The 23,405-nt window shown below is 38.4% G+C and overlaps 1 protein-coding gene across 5 annotated transcripts in view; it reads right to left on the bottom strand.

Annotated features, from left to right (window-relative positions):
- The window catches only part of crtc3 (CREB regulated transcription coactivator 3), a 46,199-nt gene extending 23,837 nt beyond the window's left edge, over window positions 1-22,362 (bottom strand). For 4 of the 5 annotated variants that reach the window (XM_023332010.1, XM_023332011.1, XM_023332012.1 and 1 more), the window contains exons 1-4: window positions 21,172-22,362; window positions 13,830-13,940; window positions 12,011-12,139; window positions 9,954-10,015 (exon numbers count right to left, since the gene is read on the bottom strand). In XM_023332010.1, coding sequence (XP_023187778.1) covers window positions 9,954-10,015; window positions 12,011-12,139; window positions 13,830-13,940; window positions 21,172-21,303 — 434 coding nt within the window. In that variant the 5' untranslated portion in view covers window positions 21,304-22,362. The remainder of the gene's footprint in view (window positions 1-9,953; window positions 10,016-12,010; window positions 12,140-13,829; window positions 13,941-21,171) is intronic. The other variant, XM_023332014.1, reaches the window with a different exon arrangement.
- Window positions 22,363-23,405: the final 1,043 nt, after the last annotated feature.

Here is a 23,405-nt window from a genome sequence, read left to right as displayed (position 1 = left end):
ATCCTTATTTTTACCCATAAATAAATCTTTTTGTGTCCCTTTCTTGTTAGTTTATTACATAATTTATGGAGATAAACGATTATAAAAAAAAATGCTACAACCTCATGAATAATTTAAAACTTCCTGCATCAGAAAATATTTCCATTTATTTCGGCTGTTTTTGTAGTTTAGCCAGTAACCCAGAGCAAATGTTTTGATCTGCTGTCATTCTCCAACAACCAGCCTGCAGATCCCGATGATGGGATTTCTTTACTATTGCATATATAAATGTTTTCTTCTGGTGGAAGAAAACAATTTTTGGTGCAGTGAAAGTGGAAACAAAACTGCCACACTGGTCCCAGTTTGGATCAGAACTCAAAAATTGCTGATAAGGAACTAAAACACCAATTAGAAAATCCAGATTTTCATGGTAAACTTAAGTAAGAGAAAGAGTCAATGAGATCTTCTGGACTACTTCATGTTGTCAGACAGGTTCTATAAGCCAGGCCAGAAGTACAGTTTAATCACAGTTACTTTATGAAGTGTGATTACGTTTTGAAAACTGATTCATGTTTATACTCAGGTTTTCTTTGTTTCAGACAAACATTTGTTTCATGATCTGAAACTTTCATTGAAACAAAGAACTCTAAAAAGGACTAAATACTTTTTGCATTAGAAATACACAATGCATCAGCATTGATATCAGTATTGGTTTGATAGGTAAAACTGGGGCGATATTATTAATAATATCTAGACTGGGTATCAGTGACAATGTGGACGGATCTACTCATTTTAATTCTGTGCTTTATGCTCCGAGTATCATCATGCTTTATAATTTATTTTACATTATATTTAGAATTCCTAATTTCACTTTCTGAGCCATTTGAAGTTTGTTTTTTATCAGTTTCATTTTATTTATTATTTATTTTATGTTGGCTGTTCTCCTAATTGCACTGACTGAACAAATTAAAATTGGTTTTACATGTTTAAAGCTATTGATGTATTTAAGTGTGCTGTAAGGGTGCAGAATTATCTAATTAATTTGTAATTCAGTTCATTTATGTTTAAAAATAAAACAGGGTGCAACAATTGTAGTTTCCTGTCCAATCTCTGACTACAGATCTTTAAAAAAAATGAAAAAGTTCAGTGGACCCCTAGTTTTAAGTAAATTTTCCAGTGTTTTTCTGTATCAGCTGATGTTAAACCTCAGATGTCTGTATTGGAGCTGAAAAATGTGTTTCAGTGCATCCCTACATAACACCAATGTTAATATCAAGATAACATTTTTAAACCCTACTTTACATTTAGTTCCAGCCACTTTGTTGCATTTTGTAGCTGTTACTTGTTTCCCACCGAAAGCTCCTCTGTGGCTGTTAAGCCAAGCATTGAAGCACTTGAAGAGGGAAGTTTTGTATTTTAAAGAAGAGTCTTTACAATCACTGTCACTATGACAACGATTAGCTTTGGATTTACCGTGAGCGTGCTGCAAGTAAACCTGCAGAGGTCTGGAGGTCGGGGATACCTCGCTGTGAAGAGGACGCCTCTCCCAGCGTCTGCTGGGGTTTTTGCTCGCTGACATTTGCTGAGCAGTTGAAAAACAAAGCAGGCAAAATACAAAACTCTGTGTGTGTGTCAAATTACCTGGCTAAGGGATGGTCGTCACTGTAGGCAGCACGCTCCATGCTTATATTTAGATATATGACGCAGGTTAAGGAATGCAGAGTAGATGTGACACTCCCAGCTTGACAACAAATCACACAAAGGAGTCGTCTTGATGTTACATCAACCACTTTCTATATGATACACCAGGAGCCACATCAAGATCCGGAATCCACTCAAAGGGCCAGCAGTGGCAAAATTTATCGATAAAAACTGACTTGATTTCATTGATAAAATAATATTTAGGCACACAGCTGTTGGCAGCTATTTATGTTAGGGTTCCTTTTTTCTGTTTTCTTCCATTAAGCCCAAAATAATAAGCAAACAAGGAAAAAAACATTTCAAGTTTTGGATTTACGATCCAATTCATACAAAGAAATCTGATTACTTTATTTGTTTAATTACAAGAGCTCATGTTAATTGTTGAGTAGGTAAAAAAATCAAAACATTGTGCTAGTTTTAGTTTTTAAAACTAGAATTATGTGACAAAAAGTTTGGGCATTACTACTCTGGAGTTTGGAGGCCACAAAAAAGTATTGGGGTCCGGATTTGGCCCCCGGGCCTTGTGTTTGACACACTTTGTTCTTTTGTTGTTGTTTTTTAATGATTGAAGACACATGGAGTTCTGGATTTGAAAGGTTAAGACTTCTTTCCTGGCTTTTGCTTAAAAACAATTTGTTCACAAATGAGATAAAGCAGCAGCTAAAAACTGCAGCACAGCGTCTCCCCAAGAGGCCGCGTTGGAAAAGTTTCAGATGTCTCTGCGGGAAGGCCGCTCCGTTTCTGGGTTCTCCAGGGAAACAGTGATTTCATCCCCAGAGAGGCTGGTGCACCAGCAGCAGGCCAAAGATGGGTGAGCGGACCAGGGGAGGGCGTGGGACCGGGCCCGGCCGCTGACCCTGAAGCAGATGCAGAACTCTTTTCAGGTCTGAAGTCTCAAGACTCCCGTTAGAGCTTTAAACCCCCAAACGGGCCTGATCCTCCATGTTCTGGCTAAAAATAAAGACATGTTCAGGAACTCCGGAGAGGAGATAAAATCTGCCGAGCAGAGCGCTGGTCGCCGCGCGGATAAAGGCTGTGTGAACCACTCAGTTCCCCTGCTTTTCTGTCACGCCTCAACATCTCTGCGAACCGACCTGCTGCTTTTCGGCCTTCGTGGAACAGACCCTAGAAAGCTTCAGGACTCTGCTCTTAAAGGGACAGCTCAGAGTTTCCTCAAGTAGCACACTTAGCAAAATGTGACCGTTGTCATAGTGACACTGATTGTAAAGACTCTTCTTAAAAAAACATCCAGAAACTCCTGCTTCAAGTGCATCAGTCATCAGTCACAGTTGGGCTTTCAGTGGGAAACAAACAGCAGCTACACATCTAGATGTAACAAAGTAACTAAAAGTTTTTTTCAAACCAGTTCCAATTTTAAAATTTTTTTCTGACAAAGAATTTACAAATGCCAGAAAATATTTTCAAAAAGTGGCTTTTATTTCAATCATCCTTTCTGTAAGCTGCACAACACAGCATCAGGTCCAACCCACAATAAAGTTTTGTTTAATTACCAGACAATAATTTTAATATTAGCAGAGGAAAGACGCAGTTTACCAAAAAAACCAAGAAAAAGTTGTTTTAATGAGAAAAAAGTTTCTATAATTATCAAATCAAACATGACTTTGTCTGTCGTTTTCCTCAAAATAGATTTGGTTGTTTCAAAGTCCTGCTACTGATAATGATTTGATACTGATGTGTTAAACGTATTTCCTTATCTCTAAAAGCGACACTTCACAAGATGCTCAACATTCCTCATCTTAATTTTTTTTTTTTTGTGTAAGTGTTTTGATTCTACTAATATTACGACTGTATTCTTAAACATAGAATACAGTTATAATCATAGCCTGGTGCTAATATTCAGTCTTAGAGTTGACCTGAATTCAAAGTCCAAATAAATAGAAGCTGTAAAACACGCTTGTCAAACAAGATGGCCGTCCTCTGTGAGCTGATGTCACTCTGAACTATGAAAAACTAAAGAGTGAACCTGTAAAAAAAATCTAGATATTCCGAAAATTTTATCTAAAAAAAAAAATAAAATAAAATTTCAATCAATCAATAATACCGATTGATCGCTCAGTCCTAATTTGAGTAAAAAAACCCAAACATTTCATCAGTGGGTTTTCCTTTGCAGGTAAAATAATGACTTTTCAACCATTCTCATTAAAGCCCCACTTCAAAAACACTGAACTAACAACATAAATTGGAGCTCTTTAACAGAAGCATCAATAGGTGGGGGAGGGGTGGTTGTATAATGTACTATCCTACCACAGTTTGTAGATTTTCAGGGCTCTTTGATTGTTTTGTAACCCAGGCTCATTAATCAGAGGTCAGCGGGGGGCATTTAATCACCTGACTCGTTTTCTCTCACTGTTGGCTCCTGATTGCATCACCTTTACGTTTCCAACTCATCAGACGTTTTCCTGATGAAACACTGATCAACAAGCCTCTAAATATCTGTGTCAGCCTTCCTAAAACACACACGCCACATGTCTTCTGCTTCCTGTTGCTCCTGGTGCGACTGGCACTGCAGATGTTTGCAGCAGTGAAAGAGTTAAAGCTGCTCTGAGGCTCTCGTCCACAGCTGACTAACGGTAATGAAGCGCAGATGTAGTTGGAGTTGTAAACACTTACCGCCCCTCTCTTTCCCAAGAGATGGACAAGCGGAGAATCTGCCCTCATAGCCAAAACACTTCACATGGACGATGTTTTTATATGAAGGGCTTTTTGTACTCTCAAAAAGTACAAAAAGCTTGTATTACTCCTAGTGATGGAGGCTTTTTGCTCTGATGATAATTAGTAAACACAAACAGAGTCTTTGTTTCCTCTACAACGCTGAGCTGCGTCTTCATTCTGATGCAAAACAGGAACATGGAGCAATAAAAACATCTGATTTCAGGCTGAGATGCAAAGATCCGATACTAATATTTGTATTGGTTCCCACAAGTCTGAACCAGAAGTGCCATCTTGGTAGGCAAACGGAATGTATAGTGCCCCCATTGCTTCCAGACCAACAAAAAATATGTTGACACTCTTAACTAATGTGTGAGAAAATGATACAGAAACAAAATGGCTGCTGCCAGGATCGACCCGTATGAGATGGAGAATGAAAACATGTCAGACAATGTGGACAAGCTGCCTCTGATCTCATACTACAACACAGTTCACTACAGAGTGAACATGAAGAGTGCGTACACCATGGAGGAGCTTCGGTCCTGAAATCTATGGACGCACACATTCAACGTTTCAACTGCTTTGTAAAGGACATACGAACAAGATGAACAACAAGGTTCTGGTGATTGGCAGAGTCATATATCAACACACACATAGGCTACATGTTTGTCTTAGCTGGCAAATAAAAGCTACATTAGCTAAGCTAATTTTGCTAGTTCAGCAGTAAGTACTACAGTAAATATCTTTATCTTAGTACTGCACGTAGGTGGACAGAATACTCAAATTGTAACGGAGTAGTAGTTGAAATGTACTTAAACTTATTGTTTATAAGTTAGGAGTGAGGCAAGAGCTAGTACTAAGCTTGAGGCTTGTTTATTGTTGTCATAGCAACTCCATAGCAACTGCCTGTCACGGAAGTGTAACCTCACATGAGAACTATGTATTGAAAAAAATTGCAGATCGGGCATTGGTGCCAAAGTGCAAAATCCATGAGGGCGGATCTGTTCAGTCTAACTCTCTGATTTTATTATTTATTTTACATTATTTTTAGCAGTCCTAATTGCTCTTTCTGAACCATTTTTACATGTTTCACCAAAGTAGTCAATCTATTGTTTTTGTCAGTTTCGTTTTTTTTATTATTTATTTTACATCGGCCGTTCCTGTCTTAATTGCACTGACTGAACAAATTGAAGTTGAGTTCTTTTTAAAGATCTGACCAAGCTTGTGAAGCTGTTGGTGTATTTAAATGTTCTGTACTGGTGCAGTGTTCCCAAATGCATTTGTAATTCAGTACATAGTATATGTCTGTTTCTTTTAAGTCACTTTTTTTCTGCGTTGGACAGGACTAAGCCTCGGGTATCTGCATCAGAAGTGAAAAATGTGGATTGGTGCGTTACTGGTTTTCATGCTGATAAGTGGTGAAGAAATTTTTGGAAAGTGACTTATAACGATAGATTTCCTAAAATCTGGTTGCTCTTCAGGCTCTGAAAACTATCTTGCATGTTTGGACTGGGCCAGTTGAAGTGCCACTGAGGCCCTCCTGTGTGTCCCTGTGTTTTCACAGGCGATGTGGGCCAAACTCCACAGCTACGGAGGAAGTTTCTCCCTGATGCATGCTGTGACAGCAATCTGCTGCAGGTTGGAGCAGGAGGCTCAATATGGCCTGCAGCAACATGACAGCAATGCATGTTTGGAAGAGACGGAAAAGATGCAATATTAATACTTAAAAAGAAATTTGGCAGTTATGAGTTAAACAATCTTTAGTGCTGCTGAATGAATGAGTCTCATGCAGTGAGGTCAGATTCTGAGCATTAAGTTTGCAAATTTACAGGCAATATACTTACTTTGTTTTTATTTACTTGTAGGGTTTTTTGTGTGTGTTGAAACAAGGATCTAAAATGTTTTTAGGAATATGTATTTATAAAGAGTAAAACAACAGACATTAGATAATAAAAGCAAGTATTCTATCAGGTCTGTTCTATTTTTGGCTGATGTTCTAAACAATCTGAGTTGTTTTCATTCATTACCTCCAGCACAGGGAACACTTCCACTAATCTGCTAATGTGCTAGCAGCAGAGCTCATTTTTTTGATTAGCGCTTTAGCTAATGATGAAAACTTTTAGCGCACTTAGCGTTCATTAAATAATTTTTTTCCAGATAAATTCTAATGCGTTAATTTATTTTAATACATTAGCATTAGCTTCCACTAAATACCATGTTGGTTTAGTGCGTTATTGGAACTAAGGTTTATGATTAGCGCCTTAAAGTTAGCGCAAATACCTTTTTAGTTAGGGGTGATTGCATCAGTTAAATGCATCAAGAACACATCTCAACTTCATTTCCCGCTTGATCCCAAATCGTTTCATCTGTCAAAGAAACTGCAGAAAGTCTTTTCCTAAACAGTAAATCTTTATGAGATTTACTTGTTGAATTAAAACTGGGATTGGTGGGTTAAGGCTCAAACAAATGTAAAAATTAGTAACAAAAGTCTGAATCATAAACTTCCATTAAAAACATAACAGGTTTGATTCTGTGATCTAGTGTTGTGAATAAAACAAAAAGAACCATCACATTTTTCACATTATTTAAATGAGATGAATGTATTTCTAGATTAAGAAACTGATTAATTGCTTAATTAATTGCTGATGTCAAAGTCATTTTTAAAACTCGAGTTGGGAATTTAGATTCCCAATGTAAAGTTGGCTGCATTTGTGTTAGCTGTTTTTCAGTTTAAGTTCCTTTCTACTGTCGCCATATGCTTGCACATAAGGAGGCTTTAGCGGAGCTTCCTGAGATCGATCATGTTATGATTTTACCAACTGTAATCCAGTTATGATTTTATTATCATAGTAGTATGACAATGAGTTGTATAAAAACAATTGAATCAGACTGTATGTGTTTTTTGTTGTTGATTCAGCTTAAATGACTGGATTTTACTGGAATGAAATGAATTAAACTTAATTTAGATGACATGGGAATCTATAAAACTGGATTACAGTTGGTAATTTGTTGTAATTTGGCCCTACATATGGGAACTGAATTGAACTAAATTGGTGGCAGCCAGATTTCCTGGTCCTTTTTCTCAGTGCTTTATATTCAGTTTTGAATGTAAAGCTTCGCTGAGTTCAGCGGCTTTAAGCCTCATTGTGTCTCTTTAACTTCAAACTGAACATTCCTTGGAGGTCATGTAAGTTTGCTGACCATTTTGTCTGGGCAAGACCAGCTTTTAGAGAACCAAAAGTTCCTGCATGGCTTCCATTGTGTATTATTGTCAATTACAATCAGCAGAATTCTAATATCTCCAATTTCAAAATAATTTTTTAGAATCCATTAAAAAAAGGTGAATCACTTTCAATGCAAAATTACACATCTGGATCACAACTAAGAGCAAAGTGGCATTTTTTAAGGTTAAGTATCGGTATTCTTGGAGCTGACTGGTCATTCATAGGAATTTAATTTCACAACATTATCAGCGTTCTTATAGATTATAAATTGGTGCATCCCTGCTGGTGTTGGATATTGATATTGGCCCAAATTGTGCATCAGTGCATCCTTATGCCAAAATATATAGTCTGTTTTGTCATGATAACAGTTTTCTTATCACTATTAAACCATATTTTTACCTAAAAATCATTGTAATGATTTCATCTTTTAGTATTTTCTTCAACATTCTTCCAAGAGTTGCAGCAATTTCCTCCAAATTGTTGTGAAAAAGTTGATCTCAGAGCTCAGAGTGGTCTAAAGTTTGAAATTATTCAAGTTAGGTGATGATAACCGGCATGTTTTTACACTAAGTGTGGTTTTCCTGCAAACCACAGCTAACAGAAGAGGCATGGAAATACATAAATCATGAAAAGACAACAGCCAAACATACTGAATGTGTTCTATGAAAACAGATTTTTCTGCATTTTCCACTGAATGTTTACAGAAACAATTAGACGCACATTTGATTGATTATCAATGTGAATGTAATCAACCATTTATTGTACATTAATAAAATTATTTTACTCATTTTGTAAATATATTTTATTATTTAAAATCTAAACCTTTTTTGAGAATAACTAATTGTTAAGTTTTGTTTAGAAAAAACTTAACAATTAATGTTAATTTTAACATTAATTAAACCTAATTAATGTTAAGTTTAACATTAGACATGTGGACATGCCCACATGTCTGACCACTCTGAGCTCTGAGAACAATTAAGTTTAACATTAATTGTTAAACTTAACATTAAGTTTAACAACTTAATGTTAAACTTAACATTACTTAACTTAACATTAAGTTTAACAATTAATGGTCTTCCAGAAGACCAGAAGCATACGGTCTCCTGGTCTTCAACCCGATCAAATGGTTCATAAAATGATTCCTTAGTATAGAGTCGGGAAGCAACAAGCAATTATTTTGGTAATCAATTAATCAATTATTCAGTAAAAGAAATGGAACATTCCACAGATTTTTCATTTAATCACTTAAGCCTTTTTTATACAATATTAGAAATACATTAAAAGATTTAAATGAACAAATAATTCAATTTCTTTTTTAAATATGAAAATAAACATATTATTGACTAAAATGCGATAACGAAGGATTCCTTTAGTGAATCTGAACCAGGAGAAGCTAAAATCTATTTACAGATAAAGGTATTTTTATCTTAAATACAAATTGTTCATATTTCTTTACAGTTTTGGATTAAATCTTGCTCTAAATATGATGTATTTATCACCAAATTGTCTTTTCTTAAGTCCAGTTTATGATCAATCGATTACTAAATTAGTTTTCACAAATCGATTAATCGTTGCAGCATACTTAATTTTCCTTTGTATTCATGAGTGAAGTTGTTTTAATTGAAGAGTCCGCTCCCACATGTCTGTCAGAGAATCCCACCCAGCCTGAGAGCGCTGACGTCGGGTTGCTCCGTAAAGACATTTGTCAGCCAACCTGTTCTGTGTCGTCAACAATAAGAGGGTGTAGGCCTCGTTCGCTTCCACAGCACAAGCTGCTACAGCGCGCTCAGCGCCGATCTTGGCCAGCGTCCGGGTCGTGGAAGAAGACGAGGCAGGGTGATTGGCAGCTGGCCAAGGCAGCATACTAAACACAAGAGCGGAGACAAAGCAAGCGAGCGAGCGAGCGGGGAGGAGCCTGGCATGGCTTTTTATCTCAGCCCCATAATTCACTCCCTTGTAAACACTGAGAGAAAGCTGCCGACCAATACGCTGCTGCTCTGTGTGGGCACGACCAGAGCTGGTTGGAGAAAAGAAAACCTTGTGTCTCACACTGTGCTGCACGAGTTCAGAGATTTTCAGTGACAGCACAACAAACCCTAACAGTGGAAAATCTGCTGTTGGGCATGACCTTTACAGGAAAGGCTACCTGTCAAACACTTTCAGCCTCCATGCAGTTCACGCAGCATTCTAACACTTTAAACATTTGAGCTGAAATCCCAGCAGCTCCACCCTTCAACTCAAGAGCTTCCCCTCTCATTCACATCTGTGATCCGGGTTTGATAGGGAAAATTCTGGCGTCTGGATCAGAACAGAGAGGAAAGACGGTGGCGTCCCGGTGAGAGGAAGCAGAATAAACAGAAACCATAAGGTTGGTCTCACCTTCTCCAGCTGTTGTCTGGCGGCGGCGACAGGTACACGGCTGCATATGGTGAGCTCTCCATGTAGGGTTATGTCAAGGAAAAGATCAACATAAAAACAGAAGTAATGGCATGAAATCATTGTGATTAAACTTTACTGTTACAAAGAGCCTTAATGTGGCGCAAATTACAGTGAACAATGAAGTTTCCCAGTTCAACAGCTAATAAAAAAACAAGATAATTATCTGAACCCTGAGCAGTTTCTCACTGTGTGTAGTAGAGCAGAACATGTTTCATCTTGCTATCACAGAGCCTGATAGTTGAGCCTGTTAACGCGGGAAAAACTTTCACCAGAAGCAAACATCACAAAAAAAAACAAGCCAGCAACTCTTCAAAAACCTGTACTTAAAGTTTAATCAGCAGGGACGAAGATTTTCAAAGCCTGCAGGTCTGTTGCCACTCATCACATGCAACACAAAACATGAGATAAGCCACTCAAGCGCATACAAACACAAAGTGGAGAGGACTAACAAACACACAGCTTTCTCCAAACACAGACGAGGATAATTCAAGCACCTCTCTAACGTACGACACACCTGGGTTTCGCTTTTTTAACAAGTATCTAGCAGAGAGAGCAGCCTGAGAAACTGTAGCAGGACTCCTTAAGCCTGAAGCAAGAGGAAACTGACATAATTACAATAAAATAAGAAGAAATACTACTGCCCAACAGTAGGTGGCGATAACTGAAAAACATCAAACATTAAAATGCAAAGGAAGAACTAAAAGAGTTCAGCAGGTCGTCAACAATCTGATATTTACTGAATTTATTCTCAGCTTGACTGACTCCGGCCGGTAGGGGTCGACAATTTCAACGTAAAATATCATCACAAACGCAAATACTGCTGTTAAAAAATAAACAAACAGGCAACTTCAGAGCAGCAGTTACATAATGCAGCGTTATTTTTCACTAAAGATACCTTCACACAGCAGGAAAATGCGACCAAAATCCTAGTGAGGGGCACGCGTCGCTAATCGCTGAGCTAATTCTTCATTTAGCGCTTTAGATAATGCTAAAAACCTTTAGTGCATTTAAGTCCCTCAACTGGGCTGTTTTATAAACTTGTTGAAGTTTTGGTTACTGACTGTTCGTCTAGTTAAGACGTTTATATTCACGCTCTTATTTTGAAGTGGGTGCAGATTGTTTACGCAGCAAAATTATGTTTATTCTGTACCCAGAATGCATCGTAAACACTTTAAAATCTGCGTCAGTCCTGACTGAAACCATATCGTGGTCAATTAAGACAAAGTTAGCAAAACTCAACGACTCTAAAAATGAAACCAGGAGTCTTGTCCTAATTCAAGTGTGCTAAAATATTTGCAGAATAAACTAAACAAAAATACTTAAGACTTTGTGTTTTTGCAGTGTAGTGTTTGAAATTAAATCAAACAAAGACATAGGAAGGATCAAGAAAAAGAGTAAATAATAAAACAGGTCAGTTAATTAAACTGCCGCTCAGGATTAATTGCTTTTGGCGGCACAAGATGATTTGATTCGAAACACTCACTACACTCGTAACATCAGCAAGACATCATCATCATCATCATCATCATCATCATCATCGTGTTTGGAAGCAGATTCCTCATTAGGTTCAGCTGTCAGGACAACATGTTGGATAGAATCAATTAAAATGGTTGGTACCGTTTCGGGTCAAATATTAAACAGCTGAGTGATTATCTCTGATGCTCTGATGGTGGGAGATTTATACAACCCACACAAGCACACATTAGCTGTCTGCAAACAATTAAAGCTAACAGGAAGAAAACATTAACCGCTCTGCTTTTCACTCCATTCTCACCAGATTACAACCTGCTTGTAAACCTACCACTCTCACTTTATATTAGTCATAAGCTGAGCATGGCGTTTCTGCGTCACATTCATTTTAATGACCAACTCCGCTCCCGAGGCAACAATACACCTCCATCGTCACAATATAGAGAGCAACGTAAACACAAACAAACAGGACCGACTGCATGGTCCCAGGTTCACTGTGGCAACGTGAAACGCGTATGGAAGGATATCTGCCGGCCGTGCTTGTCGATGGGTCGGCGGTGAGGAGAGTTGATGCGGTTGCGGTCCCTGTGGACCCGCTCCACCAGCCCGTGGTGGCGGGTCCCCCGGACCGAGTCCAGCCCTGAGGGGAAGCCACCCTGTGGAGGAGACAGGAGCAGGAAGCTTACATCAGACATACAACAACAGAAGCAGCATTCCCAAAAAAAGTCAGTTATTCACATCTAGCATCCAGATGTTATGATCTGAGTTTATTTTTCTGGAAAAGCAGCAGCATTATTCCACATTAAAACCATTTTAATCATCCAACCCTTAATTTGAGCACTTTTCAAAATGGGAAAGATAAGACAGAATGCCATTCCAGGAAGGCAGAAAGTAGCAGCAAACCAAAATCTGAAGCCTGAGCAATAATTAAAGAGGCAGTATTCTGCAAAATTGACTTTTTTGAGCTTTGCATCATATTTCTTTGTTGAATGAATAATTCAAATTAAAAACTCCAATGCGCGATTCTGTTACTGCAATAAAAGCTGAATTTAATTTAATGCTCTTTCGACGTTTATCCTCGCTACCAATCAGCATGAAGGATGAAGTGACTCAATTTCCTGCTGGCTAAAACTCAAAGCGTGACAGTAACACAAGCCGGAGCATAAAGCCCCTTTTCAGATCGATGAGGGTCCGTCTCCCTCGGATACGGATCTGAATCAGTAGAAACAAAAATCTGACACGTCAGAATCTTTATAATGCACTGAGGAGAAGTTTTCTAGGATGTTTTTGTTATCACCATGGTAAAAAATAACCAGCATGAAGCTCTTTTAGCACTCCCACATGGTGCAGTTTGCTTCCTTCATAAAACAAAGATCTGCAGAAATCAAACGACATCACAGACACATCTTAACAATGTAAGTTACAGATAAAACATGTGTGTTTTTCAGTGCTTTTTAGGAGTGCTGCATTAGCCAGAGAGGATTTGTTCATTTGAACAATGTTTGATAAATAATTATAAAGGGGAATCAAGGAGCCATTTAGGGTTTTTTCCGTTTTGTTCTCAGAAGGATAAATGGACTCTTTGAGTAAGAGGAGCTTTCTCCCTCTGTGCTGGGATTGATTTCTGGATAGCAGCTCTACTTAAAAAGAGCCATTCTTCCAAATAACAAGGGCACCTTTACCTGGACCTGCAGTCTCCCAGCACTCCTGAGGGAGCTGACACAGAAAGAGAAAAACTCAGCTTCTGAAAACTGTCAAGGATTAATGCACTGATGTTTCACTCTCTCCTCTTTGTCCATAACTCTAAATTATTCAGAGCTTCTAGAAAAGGTTTATTTGCATTTCTGTGAGTTTAGTTCCCAGTTGAGCTGTTTTTGCTGGAGAATTAGAAATTAGGAGAGGCTGCCTGGCCAAACTGGCCTTGAGAAGATGAGGCAGACCTTGATCTGGCAGATTGTGATCTAAAGATAAGCAGATACTACAGAAAACATCCATGTTTGTGTCTTTTATTTATCTGTTCTATCCACATGGAAAATTTTCAGCACAATGGCTTTGCTTTGTTTGTTTGAAGTGATGCAAAGGCCTTCAATAAAACAATACAAAACATGGCTGTTCTTTATCTGTTTTACAAAAGATTGTGCTGAAGCTTCTAGAAGTTTCAGAAAAGCAGAATGGTGTTGATGCAAAACAGCTAAAAAGTCTTTGAGCTGTATGATCTCCTGCACAATAAGCCAAATCCTTGACAAACCGAAGGAATTACTCAATGAAACTCGTCCTTGAAACAATTCATAACATTTCATTTTGCTCTCCGCCCATCAGAGCTGGAGGCATATTACAAGTTCCCACCTGAAAATCTGTGTTGGTGTTGCCGATCTGATTGACGTTGGGCAGAGAGCCACCATAGTACTGCACCCGGGACTGGGACAGACGGAGCTGCTGTACCTTCTGGAACTGCACCTGCAGGACGCCGAGACAAACAGGCATCAGAAAGGAAGAACTGCTGATGTCCCTTTAACAGCAAGGAAAATCCTGATGATGATGATGATGATGATGCTTCTGACAGGTCAATTCACAACATTTGAGTTAAAATGAGGCACACCTGTTGAGGTATTTTTAAATGATGCTTATTTGAAGAGGTTAGGATAGATCTATGGTCTATCCAAAACATGTTCATTACATTTTTTGCACAAAATCATTCTTGGATAATGAGATTTAGTCTGCTGCTGGCCAGGCCCCCAAACTCAACATTTACACTCACAATTGAAAAAGGCTGCAAACAGATGCACATTTATACAACCATACATCTTTGAAAAGCAGACGTGGAGCCTCCTGCACAACCAAAAAGAATGCAGCAAGTGGTTTCTGGATAGTAAATTAGCAACAAAACACTTGATTCATTTTCCAGACACCAAAAAACATTAGAGTATTGCCAAAAAACATCTGGGTGGTTTTTTTAAGCATTTGGACTGTTTTTAGAAGCAGACCCAAATGGAAATACAAAAATGTGCAAAAGGTGTACCTTATACAATATGTCTCCATAAGAAAAACAGTCAAGATATCAGGTAGAGAAGGTTCCACATCCATGTGTTCAGTTCGGTGGTTAAGAAAAAGTCTCCTACCAACATAAGATGAAATGCCGCTCAGTGATGAAGAAGCCACAACTTCAAAACGTCGTAAGACTTCCCAAGATGTCGTCCAAATAAACAAATTTATCACCAGAGTGGTTACAAAGCGCTACAAAGTCGTTTTGGCGTAGCCAACACAAAACCTTTATCTCAGTCCCATAGAGAATCTGTGGGCAGAGATGAAAAGGCGTGTGCGAGCGACACGGCTGGTCTACAAACCTGACCCAGTTCCACCGGTTCTGTCAGGAGGAATGGGCAAAAACTCCAGCAAACCGCAGTGAGAAGCTTATGTAAGGAAACCCAAAGTAATATCTGATATTGCATGTTGTCTGGGACTTAAATTCCTCATTAGGACATCTCTGACAATTACATTTTGTTAGAATGGAACCAACCAAGAAAATAAATTATGAATATCTTGAGTGGAAAAACTGTGTGTATATGAAACAGGCATTATTTTAAGGATCAGGCAGGTAACTTAACCAAATAAAGTCATATTCATTAAAGTCTGATACACATCCTGGTGAGTCTTATTTGACTAAAAACACCTTTTGGAAATAACCTTTAAACAGGTAATAAAACATTTTCCATTAGGTCCACATTTCTGTGTTTAAAAATAGTTTTTTATTGGTCTGATTTAATATTCTAATCTTAAATGTGTTTTCATTACCTGTTAGAAAATCATCATGATTAAGAAAAATAAAGGTATTCAGATTCACTCTACGTTGGGGAGCAGTTCACTAATTCATCTTTTATAAAACTTAAACTAAACTTTTCATTATATATGCATAAGTTGCTTGTTGTTGTGGTTTCTCCATTTTGTTTTTTTCTGTCTTTCTGCAGGTTTAGAGGCAGACTTCTATGGTGTTGATTTATTTTTTCTCTTATCTCACTTCACTTTAAACCTTTTCCCCAAATTTCGGCCTTTTTCCACTTACTGTGTCCATTACATTTAAAAAAAACAAAGCAATTTCTCATAAAGTTTCATACATTTCGAATGAAAATGAAGATAAATGAATGTGTATGATGTGTTTCACTTGGACTTAATAAATGTTTCTGTAAATCGCTCTCTACTAAGAAAAGTAAGTCAAATAACTACCGAATTATTTATTAGAAATAATTCTCCTGCAAGCCTGGAAGAAGTAAAAAAGACGTTTATAAGACACTTCCTAAATCATCAAATAATTTTGCTTTCTATTTCTTAATCTTGCACTGAAGAAAAAATCCTAACTATTTTTTTCAGTTTAAATGTGCAACCTGAAGATGTTCTCTTCCAGGATGACAGAACTAATTCTGGTACTGCACAAACATAAACAAACGGCAGTAAACAAAGTGCCTCTGATAGTAACGGTGATATTTTCATTAAAAAAACCCCATCCAACATAACACATCTATTGTTCATCAAAATGCAAACTACCTGCCGCAAAAAGCCACTGAGGGAAGTCCTGGAACTGTCTGTGCATTCAGCTACAGAGGATGGTTTCCTAAATCATTTGTTTGCTGGTGTGAATATTTAACCATCTGGTTCTAAACCCAGCTATCCCGTGTACTGAACAGCTCACACTTTACATTCAGGCGCAACTCAAAACCACATCATTTGTGAATCTCACAGCTCAGACGAACACCGTACGAAAATAGTGTCAGAATTTCTCTGGATGCAATTAAAGGACGATGTCCTTCCGATGCAACAGCACAGTGACATAACAACAAGACAGGAAGTGGAAGACAAGTCCGAAACAACCTCAGGATTCCTCCATTTCGTATAGACTCAATAACCCCCAGGATTCGCTTTGTGAGGACAGGTTACGGCGTTGAGTTTCTATGTTCAAACGCTTCTCTGGACCAAGGACAATAACAGAAATGTCGCAGAACGTCCCTTTCATTAGAAAAGCTCCTACAGGCAAGATGAAACCAAAAAAACTGGTCGTCTTGAGGTCTATTAAAGGATCGTATAAGGCAGGGGTGTCCAGGGTGGGTCCTGGAGGGCCGGCATCCTGCACATTTTTGTTCTCTCCCTGGTGGTACCAACAACCTTTTCAGCAGGTCAGTGCTCTTCTTAGGCCTTCTAACGAGCCATCATTGTATCCTGGTGCGTTAAACCAGGGAGAGAACTAAAACGTGCAGGATGCCGGCCCTCCAGGACCCACTTTGGACACCCCTGGTATAAGGTTCTACCTCAATCGAGACATGTAATCAGCAGATTTTAGATCATAACAGTCCGCCGTTATGATCCATGGCTCTCCAGGCCTAATATTGCCTCCATGGAGCCACAGATGCGCACCTGCAACAAGATGATGACAACTGCAATTCAATATTTCGAGCAGCTATAATTTACAGCCAGAAACCAAACAGTCAGAAGACATTAATATGTTAACTGGCAACATGGCTTTGATCGGCTCTGGTGTCACATAATATAATATATGAGGACTTTCTGTTATTAGCCACTCAATATGAATACCTGAAAAGAACAGTTTGTGATCTCTGATACATTTCTCATCTAACAAGAAGTAAACAAAGTGTAAACACTTACACACATAGTAAATAATTTCTAAGCAAGTTCTCTGCAGGGAGTTAAAAAGCCCAACCCGAAAAGCAACAAATTAATCAGTTGGACGAGAAATTATGGTGAAGTATGGCAACTCAAAGATAAAGGTTGTTAAAGTTAAATCAACTAGCGTTGAACAATACCATTTAAACAGACTACATACATGATATGCTCTCAATGGCTCCCAACCAGTCTTCATGTTTTAGATGTTCAGCTCCAGCAGGGCTGATTAAAGTGACTGCAGGACCTTCTCTGCAGGCCAACTACTGCTGCCGAAGCCGGTTAATCGCCCAGTTATTTAAGCAAAAAGGAGAGACATAAAACGTGAGGAACTGGAGGTCCAGAGAAAAACCACCGTATTAAATCATTGCTGAAACTACCACAGTGTTAGGAACCCAATTGTCGTCAATCTTCTCTGTCTTTTCCATCATCACAAACCTCAAGGACCGTATCAACATACAGTACAGACCAAAAGTTTGGACACACTTTCTCATTGAATTCAATGAGAAGGTGTGTCCAAACTTTTGGTATGAACTAAGATGCTCTAAGTTGCTTTTTATATTGACAGCATGTTATATTTTATTTTTATTTTTATTTTGTCTACAATTGCTACTCTGTGGTGGTTGTTGTGTGTCTTGTCTCTATGCTGCTGTAACAGCGAAATAATTTCCCTGCTGGGATGAATAAAGTAATTCTATTCTATATTCTATTTTACAGTCTTTGCTGATGTGCCCAGTGCATAAACAGCCTAAACACACCCCATTTTCTTTCAGAAATGTCCATTTCTCAACATGTGTCCTCCTTCCCAGTAGAGGGCATGTGTCCAAGGAATGTCCAGCTCCACAAAATAAACAACTCTTTATAACAACTGTCTCTTGTCCTTTCTTTACTTCAAGGTCAGCTTTCTTCTCCATATCTCCAACAATAGTAGCAAAACTACTTCCTTTCATCTTTAATCGCTGCTGTGATTTATAGATTCCTACATCCTTCTTTGGTCTAGATAAAGAATCTTGAATATCAATAAAAAGTGGATCACTGGCGATCTTCACTTGCCTTTCTACGAACCGAACAATGTCACTGAAAGTTACTCTTCTTTTGAACTTCTCCTGTAAATCACACACATCATTTCTCCATCTGTCCCGCAGTTTAAAGGGCAGTTTTTTGATGATTGCTTGCATATTGGCAGGGACATCCAACTCATGCATACAGCCATTGTTTTCCATCACATTGCAGCATTCCCTGAGCAGAAAGCTGAATGCTTGTAAAGCTTTTACATCCTCTGCTTGCAAAGCAGGCCATGACAAAACTTCATTCATATATGCAGCAATAATCTTCAATGAACAACCAGAATGTTCTTGAAGTAAAGATTTAGCTTTAGCATATCCAGAATCACTAGGGATATGAACACAGCTTCTTACTAGGTCATGAGGTTGACCTCTAGTGTGCTGCTCCAAGAAGTATAAACAATCTTTGGCGCTCTGCGCCTTTGTTTCAATGCTGTGTTCAAACGCCGTCATGAATGTCTTAAATTATAGTGGATCACCATCAAATATCGGTATGTCTCGTTTTGGCAGAAAAAATAAAGATTGTTGATTTACAAGCAAGCTTGTAATTTCATTCTGTCTTTCCAATACACATAACAGTTGTTTATTTTCATCAACTGACAATGAATTTTTATGATGTGATGATTGTGGCTGAGTTTGATGAAACATTCAACTTGTGTTGGTTTTATCTTCACCTGGTCAGTAAATGTGTCTGGATTTTGTTTAACCTTTGTGTCTTTAGGTCGTGCACCCAAACAAGAATAGGACTGAAAGGTTGGAGCTTTTTCATGACAGTCAGTTCCAGCTGCTGTAGGTACAAATGTATCTGCATCCACATTCAACATTTGAGATCTTTTATTTTCATGCTCAAAATATGAATTCATGCCATCAGATCTAATCTGTGCAGCACTAGTTACTTGAGAACAGACAGAGCTTTGAAACACCTTAACTTTAGCCATTGAGGCTGCAAGTTCAATCTCCAAATCCAGTTCTTCTTTCTTTTTCCTTAGCTGTTCCTCCTGCTCCTCTAAAGCATGTTTTTGTTTCAACAGCTTGTGTCGTGCCTTTAATGCAGCCATATCTGCTTCTGCTTTAACACGAGCTGAAAATGTAGAAGACACAGAGGACTTAATTCTTGATGAACGACTTCCTCTAGACCTTCTGCTGTCAACATTAGAAACACTGTCACTTGGCTTAACATCATCCTCAACATCAGCATTTTCATCACACTCTAAATGCTGAGAAACTAAAGGTGCATTATGCTCTTTATTCACACAGGGATCAACACTGGACAATTGAGCCTGATATAATTCAGCTTCTTTACCCATTTAAGCTGAATTGTTGAGTTGTTCTGCACCTGAAAGCCATTTTTCAACTTCGTGTATAAATTCAGAATTATATTCACACAAGCTTGAAAACCAAGTGCTTTGTTTTTCTTGTTCTTCAGCAGGAAACAGTGGGATAACAGACTCATACAGCTGATTTGCATTTTCAAGCATTAGTTTTAAATCATCACAGTGAGACTGAACACTCTCAAGATTTCCTTCATTTTTCATAAGCTCTTTAATAATGTTTATTTCTCCTTTAATTTGATGAACCTTTGCTTTGAGATCCTTTTGAAGCTTCTCAATTTTATTTTGTAATGCTTTAACAGTTAATTTTGATCGTCTTTTTTAATCTTTACCACTTACAACGGAACTTGATTTAGATCAAGTCAGCTGTGTAGCAGCACCTAAAACGTGCAGGACCAGAGGTGAGAGACGCTGATCTAAACAACGCAGAATCCAGGCATGATATTGGTATCATTTAAAAATGTATTTAAGACTAATTTTAACCCATTACTGTGGTTTTTATGGTAACAAAACAATTTAGAGAGACAAAAGAAAGACAAAGTTTGAATTTACAAGTCAAGTCAGCACATTGGGATATCAGCCAGAAAATAACTTAGTTTCAGTTTCCATGTAGATCATGTTAATATCTGAATGAATCACATTCAAACCAGATAAGCCCATAAATATGTTATTCAATAACATTTATGTTACATGGACATCCAGCAGACTTATTTTTCAAATAAAGGGTTTAACAGAAAAAAAACAAATGCAAAATTTGGCTGTAGAAAAAAGTCAACAAATTAAAAGAATGTGTTACCTTTGAAATTAAAGAGGGGAGGGGGCAATTAATTTTAGAGGCAGCTGTAATTCCAGCCAATCAGTTATATGTAGAGCAGTGTTCAATTATACAACTGCAGCACAGTGTGTTTTACAGGCATCACAGCCAAACATATTGCAAATGATTAAACTAGTAAACAAACAAACACACACACACACACACGCACACACACACACACACACACATACATATAATTCCTAAACATAGATATACAAAGTGATAAAAAAAATTAAAAAGTAAAATAAGTTATTGAATAGATTTTTGCTGAAACTGACTAAGCCACAAATAAAATATTTCCTTATATATTAGTTATTTAACAATTAAAATAGACACAAAACAATACATAAGGAATAATTATTCTACCAGCCAATCTGAATATCTGCATGTTTGATCTGATTTTTAAAAGCCCTTGAGCAAAGCTATTCCTGCAGGGTTGGTGCTTCTGCACACCTGATTTAAATAAGTGGCTCATTAACGGGATTCTGCAGAACTGAAGGAAATGTGGAGGAGGAGACAGAACCTTTTGGATCCTCTTCCTGCAGATGTCAGAGGAAGACACATCTGCAGGGCATTGAACAACTACTTAAGATGAACATGCAAATGAGTGATTCATTTATGTTTTCTCTTAAATTGAAATATTTAAGAGAAATCATAAAATGATTTGAAGTCATTTCATGTTTTGCAAGTCAACCTCCAGAAGGAAGGGAAACCAAACTAAAACCACAAATCTCAGCCCAATCTGTCCGACTAGCAGCAGCGGCTGTCCGGGTTCAGAGGACCGCATGCAGGAGAAAACGAGCTGTATTTACCCTGGATACGGTGAGGTCGGTCATGAGCTGCTCAAAGGCCCGCGTCTCCTCTGCTTGCTTCTGGTTGTGCAGCGCGATCTTCTCGCTGAACTTCCTGGGGTTGGAGCCACCTGTGCCCGCGGAGCCGGACATTGTGCGGGCCGCAGTTTAAAAACTTTAGCGGGGGGTAGAAAAGTGGAAGACCGTTCTGGAGATGAGGCGGGCGGCTGTTTATCTTCCAAAACCTCTCTGAGACCGCAGCTGCAGACCCATCAGAATCCCTGGAAACTCTCCGCACATGAGCGGCAGTACCAAGTTGCCGCAAACTGACTCCGTTCGCCTGGTCGTGCTAACGCGGCTAAGCTAACGTTAAGCTGTCATAAAAGTTATCTCCCGATTACTTGTAACGGAATAAATTAAAACTCTGCTGCTGTTTTAATGTTTGGAAATTATTCACACTTAGTTTCGAGAATACATTGATAAGAAACACGGCAACTTATCTGCGTATTTAACCTCATATTAGCGCATTTGAACAAACTACTTGTTTGAATGTTAGGATAACGTTAGCATGTTGCTAACATAACACAACTGAACGAACATCGGCAGCTAACCCCTTTAGCTAAGCTGCTGAACGGACCATGCCTGTAATTTTTAACAACGTATCCTTTTGTTGTCTTCCTCTGCTTAAAAAAAACAACTCAAGTTTTTAACCTCTTCGGCTAAAACGCTGCGACAAAACAGCGACGCTTTAAACTGTTTCAACAAGTGTCCGCTGGTCCCGCATTCATTGGCTTGATACAATTTCCACTTTATTTCCCCTAAAGTGAGAATAATTAGCTCCCAAACTGTCCGTGTGCGACGCAATCCACGCTGGTAGTTGGGATAGATATATCACGGCTCTCCACAGAAGAGGCGAGTCCCGAGTTAATCCACGGACAGCGCAGAGATCTCAGACAAACTCCGGTCCGACGACTCCATGAAGATAAACAAAGCAGCGCGGACGGAAACGCTCGTCTTTTCCTCGCCAATATCACACTTTTTTGAGGTGGTTATTTTCCAAAAACGGCACAGATGTTCTTTAGTACATGAGTCCAGGAATGACAGAGCTAGAAAACGGCAGTGAGATCCACAGGCTTGTTATCCCCCATACTGCTGCTGCCTGCGAGGAAAACATTACCTCGTTAAACTCTGTCGACGCTGCCGGTGGCCACAAGAGGGAGACAAAGTCACCTTAACGATGCTGCCTTGGACGATTAACCGTTTCATTCTGTGATCCAAAACGTTTTTCCTCTTTTCACTCTCGTTTTTCGGCAAAACAATATTTTTTTCCCCCCCCAACATGTACTTTTAAAATAGATGTTTACATGCAATTAAAAATAACAATTTATCAACTTGCTCCTGTTCTGTTAACTCTTCATTCAACTCTTCAGACCCCCCTCCCTGAATGTGTTTTATTAAACATTTGATACTAAAACAAAATAAGTTTACTTTTAAAAGCATATAAAGTCCTGTAGATTACAGTAAATGTTAAGATTATCCTGAGCAAGCATGTGGACACAGTCCAAAGGAACCATTACCTTTTAGCCCAGTTCAGTATGTGCCTCAACCTGAAAGATGCAACCTATTAATAGGCACGATCACCAGCTTTATTTGAATATAAATACTGCCTCTACTACCCTACCTCCAAAGCATGTCAGCCTTACAAAATAAAGAGTTGGTCAATCTGCAAAATATCTTTAGTTACAAAACTGCAGGTTAAAGTCTAAAATAGATTACATTTTTAGAGCAAAAAAAATGTTGTCCACTTTAAAGGACAGGAAATTAACTGCAAAAAATATCAGTAAATCAAGTTAAGTAATTAGTTCTTAGATGGTAGTGTGTGCCATAATACAATGAAGAGTGGCATTAAAATCCACACACATACAAGGAAAGTGCTTTGAGCTGCCATGATGCATTAATAATCAGGTTTAGTCTGAATACCTGCAACATTTCCTCTTTTGATTGCTCCTCTTGTCTGTACTTCCTGATTCACTTTTCTTGCTTCTGTCTTTTGTAATTATCAGATCTTCAAAATCCACCTTCCAGACAATCCTTATTAAAAAGTTATTTTTGAATCAGCCTGAACACAGATGTTTCTCCCATCCCAAGCAAGCCAAAAATATTTCAGTTTTTCCAAACAGACTCACTAAACACAGACCTATTTCAGTTCCAAACTGTGATTATAGCTACTTGGAGAATCACTATATCAACCAATT

The sequence above is a fragment of the Xiphophorus maculatus genome, chromosome 4 (assembly GCF_002775205.1).
Source record: "Xiphophorus maculatus strain JP 163 A chromosome 4, X_maculatus-5.0-male, whole genome shotgun sequence".
Classification (NCBI taxonomy): Eukaryota; Metazoa; Chordata; class Actinopteri; order Cyprinodontiformes; family Poeciliidae; genus Xiphophorus; species Xiphophorus maculatus.
This window is presented reverse-complemented; position numbering and strand designations above follow the sequence as displayed.